The following is a 17,976-nucleotide window of genomic DNA, read 5'->3' on the forward strand; positions in this document are numbered from 1 at the left end:
CTATAGTCATCTCTCAGTTTCCGTTTACATGGGATGTCCCTGCACACCGGTTGGTGTTTGTGGTGCTCTTAGCAAACGTTTTAGGTCCTAAAAAGATTTCTTAGAAACCAGTGAGTGTAATTTCATCTTCACTGTGATCAAACTCAACCAGCGGAGAGCAACAAATGTAACGTCTACTGTAAGAGCAAGCTGCAGATTTATCACATATAACGGTATATACAGCCTGTATACTGTGTGTCCGGGACAATACGTTATGTGATAAATCTGCAGCTTGCTCTTAGGTAGCGTGTGCTGAGCTCATGTGTAGTGATAAACACAAGACAATGTACCACCGGGTCTGATGACCCCTTATAACCTGATTGCTCCAAACAAAAATAGGCACTTAGGCAGAAATAAATTTGCGTCCGGTGTCCCAGTACTGTGCGATCACACTCGCATTAGATAAATGTTCTAAGACCTGCAAGGGCGCAAATTTATTTCTGCCTAAGTGCCTACTTTTTTGGGGAGCAATCAGGTTATAAGGGGTCATCAGACACTCAAATGCAGGGAGGGTGTATTTCTGTAACGGACCGCAGCTGTAAAATCAGGGGCACAAGCCACATCAATTGAGATAAAGTTGAATGTGGATTTAGGTATCTGCTAAAAAACATAAAATATAATAACAATTGCTTGGTAAGGTGTTTTATTCTAGTGCCCAGTCAGCTCCTGGTTGGATATCATTTCTCTATTATAATCTGGGGCACAGACCATCACATCGCCGCCTGCCCGGCACTCACTGCCTCTCATTCTCTGTAACACGCAGCGCACAGCATGGATGAGAGGCAGTGAGTGCCGGGTATGAACAGCTGCTAGAGAGCTGAAATTGCAGGAGCGCGCAGGGACGAGAAGAAAGGACAGGATCCTGTTAGTACAAGCTTTTGGGAGACGTCAGAGGAGGAGGGGTCAGGCGGCCATTTCAAAAAGGCCAGATGAGATCAGTAAATGTATTTTCTGCCAAAGTTTATTTAGATGAAAATTTGGCTACAGTTTACTGTAAAGATCATTATTTAACTAATCTAAATAAGTTAAAGTAATTTTTGGGTTGACTGTCCCTTTAATCAAGCCCTGCTCCTGGTCAGACTATGACGCCCTGATACTCTCTCTCGACTCTAATTTACACAAGTCATCTCGCCCAGGCTAGAGACTGCCGGGCCATCTCTGGTTTGATCCTGACTTCCTGCCCCTAATCCAAAACTCTATTCAAGAATATTTAACCCATAACTCTGATTCTGCCACTTCCCAGCAGACAATTTGGGCAGCCTTGAAAGCCTATATTAGAGGCGTTTGTATACAAACAGGCCTCCATCAAACAATTAAAGGGTGCCCCATTGGGCCTTCTGGTTGCTAATCTTTGAACTAAAGAAAGGCTCAACAAAGCTAACCCCTCTCCAGAGGTATCCTCGGAAGTGGAAGCCCTCCGCAATCAGATTAAAGAGCTAGAGACTAATCGGATCCAAGAGGCTATACATAGGTTTAAACAGCTCCTCTATTACCAGGGGAATAAAGCGTCTACTCTCCTAGCATGCAAACTTCAAGGGAGGTGTGCGAGTTCCCGCATTCTTTCCATAAACAGGGAGGGCCGACAGGTCACGTCCCCCAGGGGTATAGGTGAAGCCTTCGCGGCTTACTACTCAGAACTGTACAATCTTCATAAAACGGAACCCGGGGATCCCCTTCTCCGATCCAAAATAAGAGGCTTCCTAAAAACCTTGGGACTCCCTACCTCAACGGTGGCTAATGTGGATTCACTTATCGCTCCACTCTCTGCAATCGAGTTAAAGGGAGCTATCAACCAGCTCCAAAATGGCAAAACCCCAGGGCCGGATGGATTTCCGGCCATGTTTTACAAGACTTTCCGGACTTTTCTCTCGCGACTCCTGCTCCGGGCCTTCTCAGAGGCTAGAGACAGCGGTACTTTTAGAAGAGAGTTATTGGAGGCCACGATACTCAACATACCAAAGCCTAACAAAGACCCATCTCAATGCGGCAGTTATCGTCCCATCTCACTCATCAATATTGACTTGAAACTCTATTCCAAAATATGGGCCAATAGGTTGTCTCCTCACCCCTGCCTTACTTTATCCTGATCAAATGGGGTTTACATGGTGCAGAGAGGGCCCGGATAACACCAGGAGGATACTAAACATCTTCACTGAGGCTAACAGACTGGAGGGCCCCATGCTGGCCCTGTCTCTATAAGCAGAGAAAGCATTTGACAGGGTCAGATGGGAATACCTGTGGGAAGTGCTGCTATAGTTCGGGTTCCCTAGCGAAATTGTTAAAGCCATCCAATCATTGTACAACTCCCCGTATGCCAAAGTCAAGGTGCTCGGTTTTTGCTTATCGGATTTCCCCATCACTAATGGGACGAGACAAGGCTCTGCCCCCTTTCGCCCATTATGTTGGCAATCGAGCCTCTGGCCTAAGCTATTAGACAGTCACCTAATACGAGGCGTTCCCCTGAGTCATTCTGAGAATGTAGGAGGGGAAAAAATAGCATTATTCGCAGACAATATCACCCTTTTTCTAACGTATCCTTTAGGCTCACTCCCAGCACTGTTTGACCTTATCACCCAATTTGGTTCTCTGAGCTTCTACAAGATTAATTTCTCCAAAACGGAAGCTCGGTCCATTCATATCCCACAATTTGAGTTGGAAATCCTCCGAGACTCCTACCAATTTAATTGGGCGTCAAAGACCATCACCCATCTGGGAGTTCAATTCGGTCCCGACATCAACATAGTGAGGGAGAGGAACTATGATAAACTCTTACGGGAGATTAGAAGTCTGCTGAACTCTTGGACCTTCCGGGAGGTCTCCTGGTTGTGGCGCATCGCATCGGTTAAGATAACAATTTTGCCAAAAATACTTTACTACTTTAGGTGCCTACCAATAAACCTACCCAGGGATTTCCTGGATAGGTTCAAAGCCCTGATCATGAGGTATGTGTGGCAAGGAAAGAAACCTAGAGTTTCTAAGAAAACACTACAAAAACCTTTCCATCGCGAAGGTGTCTCTCTCCCTAACCTCTCCATCTACTACGATGCTGCTCGCCTCACCCACATCTCCTATTGGGGTTCTGTTGATAACCTCCAAGGCTGGAAAAAAGTTAAACAGTTTTCTCTCCCAATAGGGATCACTCTAGGGTATCTACCCTGGCTCCCAGACTATCAAGTTAACCGTCTAAGTATCCAAAATATTATCATTAGACAGAACCTGGACATCTGGAAATCTATCAGACACTACACTGAGATAGCCCCATCAACCGTCCCCAATGCACTCTCTCCGGTCTGCTACGTGGTTTCCCGAATTCACATGTTGCACAGTGGAGGAAATGGGATCTTTCTCACATGTCTGACCTATACCAACAGAATACACTACAGCTAGCTGACCCATTACCAGAATGGCGTGACCTCCTGCCACCTTGGTTTCAATTTGAACGTCTTAGACTACAAAAGTTTCTCACTAGTTGGGGTTTCCCAACCTCAAATCTGAGACAACGCTCTGTTTGGGAGGGGAGGCGGCAGTCGGGCTTGACCCCTCTCTGTCCACTATAGTCTAATCATGAAGGATGTAGTGGCTGGAGACGTCTGGCAGCGCAAGGCCTGGGCTCAAGACCAAAAATGTACAATCTCTGACAAGACCTGGGCACACGCCTTTTCACTCACTAAGACTACACTTCACTGCGCTAACTCAGTAGAACTATACGCTAAAATCTCACTTAGATGGAACTACACTCCCCTAAGGCTAGCATAGATGTCCTCGACTCACTCCCCTTTGTGTTGGAGAAACTGCGGACAGGTGGGAAACGACCTACACATTTGGTGGTCGTGCCCAGGACTAGAGAGGCTGTGGGAGGAGGTGTTCCAGCTATGTAGAGCTGCCGGAATCTTATTCCTGAAAGAACCTAAAGTTGCTCTCCTCCATATCTTCCCTATGAAAATGCCTAAACCTCTGAAACAATTATATATATATATATATATCATATTCGCAGCAGCCAAGATCTCGATGGCTAGATGTTGGAGACAACCAGAACCCCCCGCCCACTAACTATTATTAAGAAAACCTTAGAGACATTTGCCTCTATGGAACGAGGTTTTTTTCGACACCTGAACAAAGTAGACTCCTACTGGAGGATCTGGGACATCTGGTTCGATAGACAAGAGCCCATACAAAGTTAGTGACGTTCCGCATAGACCTAACTTCGGGGAATCACCTTCCCCGCATCTGTACAGCCGAGTAGCTTGGCTGGAAGATCCCTCTCTTCCACCCCCTCCCCCGTTTCCTTCCCCCTCTTCTCTTTTCCTTACCTCCACTCTCCGCCTGCCTGATTTTAACTAAGAAATTGAAGCTTTTGCAGTCGGACACAGTGCGACCCAATTGGGTACTTTCTACTCACCTACTTGACTCTAACTTGTATAATGCTCCCTATCTATTAAGAGATCCAGTGCATGTCAGGTTAAAGTAGTTCCTGAAAAGATTGCAAATGAACCTTTTAGGTAATGACTCACAGCACAGAATCATTATAGTTATACTAAACCAATCTTAACATAGTTCACCTGTAAAATGAGGTAACCAAGGCTCACGTCTGTCACAAATGTTTTACTGTTTATATTTTAATATTATTACTCAAAAGTCTATGTTCATTATTCTTTTTTCCTACTATGCATATGTAATTGAGCTGCCTTCTGTCCCCCCTTATAACCAAATGGGACCAACGTATTTTTCTATGCATGTATGCACAACATGGTTACCTCAATAAAAAAGGGGCATATCTCTAATACTGCTATCACGAGCCTCTCAATGGGGTACGAACCCTGCTTGGTCTATATGAAGGATATCTCCCAAGAAAGTATTAATTAGTTTGGCCAAAATTGTTCCTAAAATATTTACATCGGTATTTAAGAGGGATATCTTCCAGTAACTCTCTGGCTCCTCAGGAAGGGGAGGGGGTACCCGTCTTGGGGAGAACTGTAATGTGTGCTTCTAAAAGAGAAGGTGAAAAGGGGGTTCGTTATCTAAATCTTTGAGAACTTTTAACAAGTGTGGGGCTAATATGTCCATATATTTCATGTAGTAACCATTGGTAAATCCATCTGGGCCTGTGCTTCTAATCACTTAATGTAGATTTTTTTTTTTGACGTTTTAATAATCTCAAACTAGAATCTAATTATTTAATGCATAAATATCCAATATCTATACGGTCTGTCAAATTTCCTCTGAAATAGATAAATATCAGGGTTTTTTTTTTTTTACAAATTCTACTATAATACATGGATATTATCAGGTAATTGTCATTAACATAATTGACCATGATTTAAATAAGGTTATTTGTCAGAATTCTTAAAGGCACATGAAACACAAAAAATATCATTCTTGATTCAGACAGAACATACAATTTAAAAAAAAGTTTCTAATTTACTTCTATAATCAGATTTGATTTCTTATTATTCTTTATTGAAGATACCTAGGTAGGTAGCGTTCACTTGTCTGGAGCACTACATGACAAGAAACAGTGTTGCCATCTAGTGCTCTTGCTAAAGTATAACATTCTTGCAAAACTGCTGCCATATAGTGCTCCAGACATAAGCGTTTTCCAACAAAAGATAACATGGGAATGAAGAAAAGGTTAATAGAAGTAAATTTGAATGTTTAAAATTGCTACCCTGTCTGAATTATGAAAGAAAATGTTTAAAGTTTTACTTATAAAATAACTGAAATATATACTAAAGGAACATGAAACACAAACATCTAAATATTTTTTGCAATCAGAAATGAACATCCTGATGAATTTGCTTTAGAAAAAGTTTAACCATTTAAATGTATTATTTGCATAAGATTTATTTTGTTAATAGCACTAACGTATAAAACGGAGCATATGCAAAAGCTTTTAACCGTTAAATAAGATAAGCAGCCAAGATAAGCCTCCCAAAACAGAGACATAAAAATTTTATTCACTTGGAAACTCATGATTTAGAAAAGTCCAAAACCCTGCCGGTTAATTTATGGACTGAAATACCTCTTTAAGAGGGTCCGCATGCAAATTATAAGTGATGATACTTCAAATGTTTTTGAAAAGCTAGCAATAAGCAGGTTATTGAATAGTTTTTATACTGAAATGGCTTAGAATCTAAAAACTCTGCAAAAAGTCATCAAGAGAATTTCACAGGGAAATACTGATGGATTAAAACGGGGACAAAAATTCTATATTTTCTCTTCAAAAATGTTTATTACTGTGCTACATCATGTACTGCTGTGTTCTCCGTTAGATTAACTTGACCCTAGATGATTTTTAAGTAATATCTTACCACTACACGTTAAACAGATCAAACCTATTACAAATCTAGGGCTTCAGTAAGCATTTAAACAACACCTTATTCTATGAATCTGATACTGATTTAATGTTTGATTTTACTTAAGTGATCAATTTATAGTTAAAATGTGTTAAAAAAAATACTTGAAAAGTACTTGAATACTTGAAATACGTGAAAAAGGACATACAAATATGTTTTCTTTTCAAAAAAAGTTACAAGGACCTCTTGCTAGATGGGTCCTTCCATTTCTTTCCTGGCACAGTCTTTCAAGAATGAGATACAGACTTCAGTATACCTCTGTGGGTATATGCGGTAATGGCAGACATGTTCAGACTTAGCAAAATCCAAAGACTCTGTGGGAAGACCACGCTGTTTACGTGTGGTGATCATTTCTTCCACATCATGAAATGATATGATTGAGTCTGAGCGAGAATACAGATAAAAATGAGGCCAACAAGATGGATCTTTTAGCATTGCATCATAGTGATTTTCATGAAATAATTTTGTGAGTGGATACAAAAGAATACGCAGAATAACTACAAGTATAGCAAAAGCTGCCAAAGCCAAGTAGCGCAACACACTATTGATAGAAGACTTAAGGATAACATCCAGAGCTCGCAGAGATCCACAGATATTTCGATTCCCAGGAGCACTATCAAATACTGCACCAACAACATGCAGCTTGCAAAGACGACTATGCGTATGTAGTAGCTCTACAATATATCTGTACAGCATAAAGCCGCCATTACTAAAAACGTGGAAGATTACTGGGCTCTTCTCAATTTCATAGTCAAACAACAACTCAAGGAGCTTCTTTGCTTCACTACGGAGAGAGCTGACGCCAAAGGACTCTGTGATGAAAACCGTTTTCCAGGCTGCAGTGTACCGAATGACAATACACCCCTAAAAAAAAAAATAATACACAAGAATATGAGATCACTTTTTAAAAAGGGATTTTCAAAGTCAGTAGACTCGTGGATTAAATTATTCAGAAATACTTAAAGGGACACTAAACCCAAATTTTTTCTTTCGTGATTCAGATAGAGCATGCAATTTTAAGCAACTTTCTAATTTACTCCTATTATCAATTTTTCTTTGTTCTCTTGCTATTTTTACTTGAAAAAGGAGGCATCTTAGCTAAGGAGCCAGACAATTTTTGGACAGCACTTGTTTATTGGTGGGTGAATTTATCCACCAATCAGGTTGTTCACCAAAAATGGTCCGGCATCTAAACTTACATTCTTGCTTTTCAAATAAAGATACCAAGAGAATGAAGAAAATTTGATATTAGGAGTAAATTAGAAAGCTGCTTAAAATTGCATGCTCTCTGAATGATGAAAGAAAAAATGTAGTTTCAGTGTCCCTTTAAATGAATTCAGAACCATAAACTACAAGGAAAAAAAACCCCACAAAAAATAAAAAAACACATGAATTAGCCAAGCAAAAGATCAATCATATACCCGTACCTCATTATGGTAGATAGAGCTATATTTAGCTAGATACTGGTCTTTACATCCTCCCCACCCAAGAAGAATGACCACCGGCTCCTGCTCCTGGTTCCAGTGACATCCTGTGTAAAAAAAAAAAAAAAAAAAAAAAGAGTTATTATTAAGAATTGTTTATTCCAGGATGTACCGAGTATAATACAAATTATCAACACTATATTTTAAGAAAATAGATGTAACTGTAAGAGTTGTAACTGTACATGTAAGTGGCAATTCTTATTGGATGAAAAACGTTCAGCTTTTCCAAAGCACATACCTTACATTTTACAATTATCCAAAGCATTAATTAATTTGTTTCTATGAACATGTAAGATGATTTTTTTTAATAAAAACAAAAAATGTACGGTTACCGTATAAATTGATTTATTTCATGGTGGTGAGAGTCCACAAGCTATTACTCCTGGGATTCAACTCCTGGCCACTAGGAGGAGGCAAATATACCCAACAGTCCAATAGCTTTTAATCCTGCCAACTTCCCTGTCTATCTCAGTCTATAAGTATAGCCAAGAAAGGAGGGGGAAATTATATATATATATATATATATATATATATATATATATATATATATATATATATATATATATATATATATATATATATATATATATTTGAAAAGTAGGACAAAGCAGGGTAAATGAGGTGAGCATTACATCTGATGCCAATTGAAAGTATAAATATGGGCGGGTCTTGTGGGTCACCACCATAAAATAAATGTATTAGGTAAGCATAAATTGTATTTTCTTTCATAAGGTGGCAAGAGTCCACGAGCCATTACTCCTGGGATCCAATACTCAAGCTGTGGAGTCCACAAGTAACATGAGTGGAACAAAAAGTAAGGCAGGCACCTATTTACTATAGCTTGTAGGACTTTCCTGCCAAAAGCTGCCTGAAAATAGGCAATACATCGAAATGGTAGAACTTAGTTAAAGTGTACGAAGAAGACCAGTTAGCTTCATAGCACAGCTGATTAACAGAAGCCTCAACTAAATGCCCAAAATGGGGGAAACTGAACTAGTAGAAAGGGCAGAAATATGTCTTGAGGAGGGAGAATTCCCTGCCTCTAGGAAGCCTTACAAATCAACAGCTGAAGCCTTCAACCCATATGTGAACCAGAGAAATGAACCCATAAAATACATGATTGTCTAAAATTCTTTGTGACATGTAAGTAAAATTAATGCACTTTAGAAATCTTTGGATTAGAATAAAAGAGACTACAATTTGCTGGTTCTTTCCTAAGAAACCATTAAAGGTAGAAACCCATAATGAAATAAAAAAATAAAAAAGCCTCACAAGCAGAGTAGACAATTTAGAAACTGTTCTGAAGAAGAAATTGCTAAAAGAAACAATACCTTCCAAAACAGAAGATAAATGTAAAGGCCATGTATAATTTCAAAGAAATAACTTGCTAGATTCTTAAAACTGTTCCAAAGAAGAGACTATAGCCTGAACAAAAATTATGAATGCCAGGAAACCAATCTCTTAATGCTTTGGCGCTATGGAATTTGGTGGCTCTATACAAATAAATGATAAGAATGATAATAATATAAAACTGAAGAGCTGAAAAGAGCCCTTTCAAAAAAAAATTAAAAAAAAAATTGTAGAAATCCCTTAACCTATTAATCTTGAAATTCTGAAAGAATGTCAGTGAAAACCATATTGAGCAAATCTTTACAGGCTACCTTGCCTGAAATAAAGTCTCCACAACTGCATCAGAAAAAAAAAAGGTCTATTTTTTATGGTTATTATAATCAACAACAGTTTTTTTATAGAGTGCCAGCAGATTCTCTTTAACCCCTTAACGACCGAGGACGTGCAGGGTACGTCCTCTAAAAAAAATACCCTTAACGACCAAGGACGTACCCTGCACGTCCTCGGTCTGGAAAGCAGCTGGAAGCGATCCTGCTCGCTTCCAGCTGCTTTCCGGTTATTGCAGTGATGCCTCGATATCGAGGCATCCTGCAATAACCTTTTTAAGCCATCCGGTGCAGAGAGAGCCACTCTGTGGCCCTCTCTGCACCGGAGATCGTTGGCTTACCGCGTTGGTGGGTGGGAGCCGGTGTGGGAGGTGGCCATCGATGGCCTTGGTGACGTGCAGGGGGGGGGGCGGGATTGTGGGCGTGGATGATCGGGGGCACGCACTGACGCGCGTGCACGGAAGGGCGGGCGTGTGCACGGGGAGGGAGCGAGTGGGAACCGCTACACTACAGAAAAAAGTTAAACAAAAAAATACTACATTTTTTTTTTATAAATTAATTAAGGTGTTGGGGTTTGTCTGTGGGGGGGGGGGGGGGGGGGGGGGGAAAGCTGCACTACAGAATTTTTTGTTTTTGTTTTTTTCTTGAAACTGGGTACTGGCAGACAGCTGCCAGTACCCAAGATGGCCCCCAATAATGCAGAGGGGGAGGGTTAGAGAGCTGTTTTGGGGGTGGATCAGGGAGGTTGGGGGCTAAGGGGGATTCTACAAAGCTGCATATGTAAATATGCTAAGTACTTAAGATGGCGGGGACAATTGTGGGGTGGGGGAGGGATCAGGGGGTGGGATGTGTCAGGTGGGAGGCTGATCTCTACACTAAAGCTAAAATTAACCCTGCAAGCTCCCTACAAACTAATTAACCCCTTCACTGCTAGCCATAATATACGTGTGATGCGCAGCAGCATTTAGCAGCCTTCTAATTACCAAAAAGCAACGCCGAAGTCATATGTGTCTGCTATTTCTGAACAAAGGGGATCCCAGAGAAGCATTTACAACCATTTGTGCCATAATTGCACAAGCTGTTTGTAAATAATTTCAGTGAGAAACCTAAAATTGTGAAAAATTTAACGTTTTTTTAAATTTGATGGCGGTGAAATGGTGGCATGAAATATACCAAAATGGGCCTAGATCAATACTTGGGGTTGTCTACTACACTACACTAAAGCTAAAATTAACCATACAAGCTCCCTACATGCTCCCTAATTAACCCCTTCACTGCTGGGCATAAAACACGTGTGGTGCGCAGTGGCATTTAGCAGCCTTCTAATTACCAAAAAGCAACGCCAAAGCCATATATGTCTGCTATTTATGAACAAAGGGGATCCCAGAGAAGAATTTACAACCATTTATGCTATAATTGCACAAGCTGTTTGTAAATGATTTCAGTGAGAAACCTAAAGTTTGTGAAAAAGTGAACAATTTTTTTTATTTGATCGCATTTGGCGGTGAAATGGTGGCATGAAATATACCAAAATGGGCCTAGATCAATACTTTGGGATGTTTTCTAAAAGAATATATATACATGTCAATTGATATTCAGGGATTCCTGAAAGATATCAGTGTCCCAATGTAACTAGCACTCATTTTGAAAAAAAGTGGTTTGGAAATAGCAAAGTGCTACTTGTATTTATGCAAAAAAAGCAAAGAACATGTAAACATTGGGTATTTCTAAACTCAGAAATTTTTTTAGAAACTATTTAGCATGGGATTTTTTGGTGGTTGTAGATGTGTAACAGATTTTGGGGGTCAAAGTTAGAAAAAGTGTGTTTTTTTCCATTTTTTATAAAAAAAATTAGAGTAAATTATAAGATATGATAAAAATAATGGTATCTTTAGAAAGTCCATTTAATGGCGAGAAAAACGGTATATAATATGTATGGGTACAGTAAATGAGTAAGAGGAAAATTACAGCTAAACACAAACACCGCAGAAATGTAAAAGTGCTACGGTCATTAAGGGGTTAAAAAGGGACATAAAACCCATTTTCTTCCCTTTCATGATTAAAATAGAGCATGCGATTTTAAATAACTTTCCACTTTATTTATATTGCCTAATTTGCTTTGTTTTCTTTCTATGTATAACTGAAAAATACTAGGGAGCGCTCAAACCAGAGCTAAAGAGTATAACCAAATAAAACCAGTGTAAATTATTTATTTTAACTCTAAATTCAAAATATCAAATGCTAGAAAAAACCTATATCTCACAAGAGCAGAAGATTAACCACAAAAGTGGACACAGGATTATTCATAAAAAAGTGAAAAGAACATAAGAAATAATAAATAATATTGCCAAAAAAGGGAAGATGCCGGTTACAAAGACAGATTTTATCAAAATAATAATGAAATATACATCATTACTAAAATGTAAAAGTTTTAATTACACAAACAAATTTATTATATGTAGGTCGACCTATTACAAAATGATTACACAAAATAAATACACAATATACAAAAAACAATTGTTAAAAACAAATATGATATAGAATATAAAAGTTCTTATTTGTCCCTATAGGAAGCAGCTTTGTAATACACCCGTTGAGCTAAAATGTTCGTATCAGAGCCGTATTCAATGTGGCAATCTGCTTCAGCTTGTTTATATGTTAATCCACAGATGTCTGTGTGGAGGTGCATAAAGTTAAGAGGAGCCGTCCAAATGGTAATTGTAGATGACGCTGTGCTCCTACGGACAGCGAGTCCCCTTAGTGTGTTATCAAGATGCAAATAACAAATGTATATACGTACTCACATATCAGAAAACAGGAGCCGGCTTCTAGTATGCAAAGCACCGATCGTGCCGTGGACCACCCACAGAGAATACGGGTTAAGTGTTTGGGCAGGGTTGCTAGGCTGTATAAATGTACAGGATTCGGCTGGAAACCCGGTGACACAATGCAGTATTCTTTTACGGGTTTAGAATTGATCTGGCAAAACTATACTTCCAAGACCTACTTTAGAGGTCAGTACTGCAATTCTCACCATTAAAGGGTTATTTAGCCTGAATATAAGGATATCAAAAGCTCCTGTGCTGGAGCAGGTAAAAGAGCAACGCGCTTCAAAACCGAAGTTTCTTTCTCAAGCTCTAATTTTAACTGTCAGGTTGCTTCCTTTTAAACACAAATCTGACACCTGATCTAATTAATTATCTTTCACCTGTTTCTTAAAACAAAGCGCATATTATAGTACATATTTGGATTTAAAACATCATATATGTGGACTTTTCAAATAATGCTAACCAAATTATATTGCAAAACAAAAATTATATTACAAAACTAAAGAAGACAGATATGATGGTTACACTAATCCTAAATAATTTATATATAAAAAAAATTTATATAGAAAATTAATGGATTTTATCCTTAAAAAAAGAAAGAAAAAACAGAACAATAAATATGTTACATAGTTGCAATAAAATCCGGCACCTTCAAATTGGCAAACTTATTATTAGAAAATTACTTAAAAAATATATATTTTTTTAAAAATAGTTTTTAAAAAATAGTTTTTAAAAAAAAGACCTAACAGGGATCAAAACCCACAACCTTCAGTTCCCAGAACGATAGACCAGACCACTACACTAGCTTCCCTTACATAAATAGATTGAAGCCTTGAGGATATTTATAGATAAACATTTTTTTATTATTTTATTGTCCAAGCTAAAAGATTTTATTAAAAATATTTGGGGGACTAGAAAATATAGAATGGGAGGAGGATTTTCTCCTCGCCACTTGTGATGTATCAGCATTATACACTTGTATCAAACATGATTTAGGTATAGCAGCAACTGACTTTTTTCTAGATAAAGATCCCAGTTTACTAAAAGAACATAAGAACTTTATTATTAATAGTATCAGATTTATTTTATCACATAATTATTTTAATTCTTATTATTTGCAAGAATGTGGTACAGCTATGGGGACCAGATTTGCCCCTAGTTATGCAAATCTTTTTATGGGCTTATGGGAGTTAATCTTTCTGGACTCCACTGACTTGGGGGCAAATCTGGTCTCCTTTAAGAGGTATATTGATGATATTTTAATTATATGGCGAGGCACTAAGGGGGAATTAGAATGGTTCTTCTCCAGAATGAATCTGAATGATAAAAATCTAAAGTTCACCTACGAGATTAGTAATACCAGTATAAATTTTTTAGATCTTAAAATATATGTGGAGGATGTAAAAATAGTAACAAAAATCTATTTTAAACCAGTCGACTCGAATGGCTACATCCATGCTGAAAGCTGCCATCTAGAGAGATGTAAAGTGAATATTCCGAAAAGCCAATTTTTACGCATCAGAAAGAATTGTACAAAAGATACAGATTTTGTAGATCAATCAGTTTTAGTTAATACATTTTTACAAAAGGGTTATAACCCAGACCTAATAGAATCATCCAGATCGGAAGCATTAAGGATAAATAGGGCTAACCTATTGATTAAAAAAGAACTAACTAAAAAAATAAGAAACCAATAAGAATATAATTAAGAATATTTCAGGTGGTGCGGAGGCCTTCAATATTCCGTTTATCACTCAATATAATGATGACAGTAAAAAACTTGAAAGAATTTTAAAAAGACATTGGCATGTTCTTAGGTCAGGCGAGACTTTAGGGCCTTTTTTGCCAAATATTCCCAAAGTTGTATATAGAAAATGTAGGAATTTAAAAACTTGATTGGCCCCAACTGATTTGAAGAACATAGGACAGTGTATAAATAGGGACAAAGATCTAAGAGGAAATAAAATTACAGGTTTCTTCCCTTGTTTGAGCTGTAAAGCGTGTAGAAATTAAAAAAAAATGTCAAAAAACTTTTAAATAAAATGTTACTAACAAAGAGTATAAGATTAAGGACATTTATAGATGCACATACTCTAATGTTGTTTATTTATTAGAATGCTTATGTGGAGCCCAGTATATTGGAGAATCCACAAGGGCTGTAAAAGATAGGATAAGGGAACACAAACTCCATTGAAAACATGGATTCAGAAAGAAACAAAGAATTACCTGTCCCTATAAATTTAAAAAAATGCAACAATGGGAACATAAAATATCTTTCCTATACCGTAATAGACAAAGTTAAACCAAATTGGAGGGGTTGCAATATACAAAAAGAGATTCTTAAACTAGAAGCAAAATGGATTTTTGAATTAAAAACCCTTACACCATATGGCCTGAATTTAGATTTTGATTTAGGGTGTTTTTTGTAATGGTGTGGTGAGAATAGTTTTAGGTAGTTCCTTTACACTTAAATAATTATCAGTATTTTAGACATTAGTTTTAAGCTTATATTTCTCCTGATAATTTTAATTATTTTAAATATAGAGTATTTATTATTATATTTGGAATATAGAATCTCCTAGTAAGGGTTTTTTTAAGATTAGGATAGGTAGCAGAATGGTAGGTATTACTGCTTCAGGCACTAAAGGTCCTGGGTTTGATTATAAGAAAACCCACAAATGTTTTAATTAATTTAATTATCATAATTTTACATAAATATAAAAATATTTATTCTAAATTTATTATTATTTTTTTAAATCTCATCTCGTTTTTAGGAAATTGTTTAGTATAAAATGTAGAGTTTTAAAGTTTAATATTTTGATCACAAAATATTGTTTGTAAAATACCCCAATAGCTTAAAATCTCTTAGTTAAGGGAAGCATGGTGTAGTGGTTAGGGTTATCGTTCTGGGAACTGAAGTCCTGGGTTTGATTCCTGCTGTGTCCCCCAAATATTTTTAATAAAATCTTTTAGCTTGGACAATAAAATAATAAAAAAATTTTTATCTATAAATATCCTCAAGGCTTCAATCTATTTATGTAAGGGAAGATAGTGGAAAATAAAAGAAGGGAAAATAAAATAATTCACTGTTTACCACTAAATAGAGCAGGTGGTTTAGGGGCAACACATTTGTTTATTTATAGGCAGGCTGTTTACTTACAAAGAATAATTGTATTTTATTTTTTATATATATTGTGAGTTCGATTGGAACATAACAGGAATTCCTCATCTGGGTACATTATGCTAGATACCCAAAGAAAGAGATCATATCTGGCTAGAAACAACACATTATTAGAGAAACCTAAACTAGAAAACACACACAATTGGGGTACACACAACTAAAACAATTTAAAGGATATTATACAGTGCAAGCATTCATATACTAATCAAAATTAAAAAGGAGAAAGACATCCACCATATACTTGTCATTCTTTTACATCCAAGGCTGCACTCATGTTCACAAAAAAAAGAAAAAAAAAAGGTTATTAAATCCAAGCCAAAAACACTAAAATAAAACAATACAGTCATAATTAAAACATATTCAATCCTGTAACATACCCATTACCAGGTATAAAACGGAAATTATGCTAAATGCTAGGGAAATATCACTCAATATGTCAAAGATAGTTTGGCGTATATAGAACTTTAATTATTTGCTAAATTTTGCACAAGGGGACTCAACCACGTTTTATAAGCTACTAACCCAGACTGAAATGATCTTTTTGAATTATTGGATTAAGTGAGGAATTTTAGAAGAGATATGAGGATATTCTATTAAAATCTTATCCCACTGAGCATCGGAGAAGCCTCAGAGCCAGCCCAGCAAAGTTGAGGGAAGAAACGCGTCAAGCCTGGCGCTCTGTGAACCAGCATTTTTACCTGTTGCTCTACCGGAGTCCTCCACATGCTATATGAGGACTGCAAATACTAAGTGATGCATACGAGCATAGGCAAGTGCATGTGAGTCCAGTACTCCAGGGCGTGTGGTAGCCATCACGGTGAGATAAGGGTTTTCTTATGTGGGATCTGGCTTTTACATGCATGATAAGATACATTTAAAGACTTTCCACAGTTCACGGTTTTCCGAACCCTTGAGCGTGTTACACAGTGGGTTCCTGCTTGATAAACTGTGGCAAAATATCAGCAACATAGAAAGGAGCGTATTACTAATATCACAGCTCCACAAAACAACTGGTGGGTTATCTGTGAACTATTGCTTTCCAGGAGCTATCTCACTTTACACAAATCATTTGAGCCCTTACAACTATTTTGTGCAACAATTAATTTTAATAAGAGTATTATGAGTGTAACTGTGCTTTGTAATGTATTTATGTGTTTTGTGAAATTTAGTTTGTTTTGCGAAACAGTTAACCAGAGCTCTGAGGTTGTATTACAAAAAGTAGGCAGCTCCTATTTGCCTGCCATTGTGGCCTGAAGGACTTTCCTGCCAAAAGCTGCATCAGAAGAAGCATAAAAATGTAAAAATTTGGAAAAAGTGAGAAAGAATAAACGAGTTGCTGCCTTACAAATCTGTTCCAAGGAGGTATTATCATTGAAAGCACAGGAAGTAGATACTGATCTCGTATAATGAGCCATTACTTTTTTCGGTGGCGGTTTTACCGCAAACAACTAAGCTTACGCCAGGATTACCACCATAGCTGGAAGTTTGTATAAAGTATTTAGTAGCCTGAATATAGAACTTTAAAGCTCTGAAAAGATCTAGGTTGTGAAGTCATCTTTACTTTGGATTAGAAGGTTTTGGACACAAAGGAGGAACAACTAATATTTTCCTTTGGGGGAAAAAGAAAAAAAAAAAATCATATTTGATCCATAGGACCGCCTTATCTTGGTGAAAACTCAGAAATGGAGGGTCACAAGATAGAGCTGATAATTCAGAAACTCTTCTTATTTAAGAAATGACTAGAACAAAAAGAACCTTCCAGGGGAACCATTTAAGGTCTAAAATAAGCATAGGTTCAAAAGCAGAACAGAGAGAGCTAAATTCAAGTTCCGAGGAGGAGTAATTGGTCTAACAGGTAACATTTGCACCAGGGCTTGAACAAAAGTTTGAACATCTGGCAACTTAACCATCTTTTTGTGAAACAAAACAGATAAACGCAGATATCTGACCTTTTGGAGAACTAGCTTATAGGCCCTTATCTAGACCATCCTGAAAGAACTTAAGTATTCTGGGAAAATCAAAGGATTTCCAAAACAAAAAGGCTCAAGAAGAACAAAGAATGTAAGCTTTCCAGCTTACTTGCATGAAGCAAAGGATAGATAGATAAATAGATAGATGATAGATAGAGAAAGAAATCCCTGATCTTGAGGTCTAAGCGTTTAACCTTCACACTGTCAAATTCAGCAAATTGAGATCTGGGTGAAACAGAGGTCCCTAAGAGAAGATCATTCCTTAGGGGTAGAGTCCATGTAGGAAGAGAAGAGATCTGAATTAGGTCCTCATACCAAGTTCTTAAGGCCCACTCCAGAGCTATGAGAATTACTGAAGCTGAATCCGGCTTGATTCTTGCAATGAATCTTAAAAGAAGAACAAATTGGGAAAACTGGAACACTAAATGAAATATTCAAGGACAAA

At 37.5% G+C, this 17,976-nt stretch overlaps 1 protein-coding gene across 1 annotated transcript in view; it reads right to left on the bottom strand.

Annotated features, from left to right (window-relative positions):
• Positions 1 to 5,860: 5,860 nt before the first annotated feature.
• The window catches only part of LOC128641334 (transmembrane protein 53-A), a 30,244-nt gene continuing 18,128 nt past the window's right edge, over positions 5,861 to 17,976 (bottom strand). The window contains exons 2-3 of the mRNA XM_053693948.1: positions 7,820 to 7,923; positions 5,861 to 7,256 (exon numbers count right to left, since the gene is read on the bottom strand). Coding sequence (XP_053549923.1) covers positions 6,582 to 7,256; positions 7,820 to 7,923 — 779 coding nt within the window. The 3' untranslated portion in view covers positions 5,861 to 6,581. The remainder of the gene's footprint in view (positions 7,257 to 7,819; positions 7,924 to 17,976) is intronic.

The sequence above is a fragment of the Bombina bombina genome, chromosome 10 (genome assembly GCF_027579735.1).
Source record: "Bombina bombina isolate aBomBom1 chromosome 10, aBomBom1.pri, whole genome shotgun sequence".
In the NCBI taxonomy this organism is placed as follows: Eukaryota; Metazoa; Chordata; class Amphibia; order Anura; family Bombinatoridae; genus Bombina; species Bombina bombina.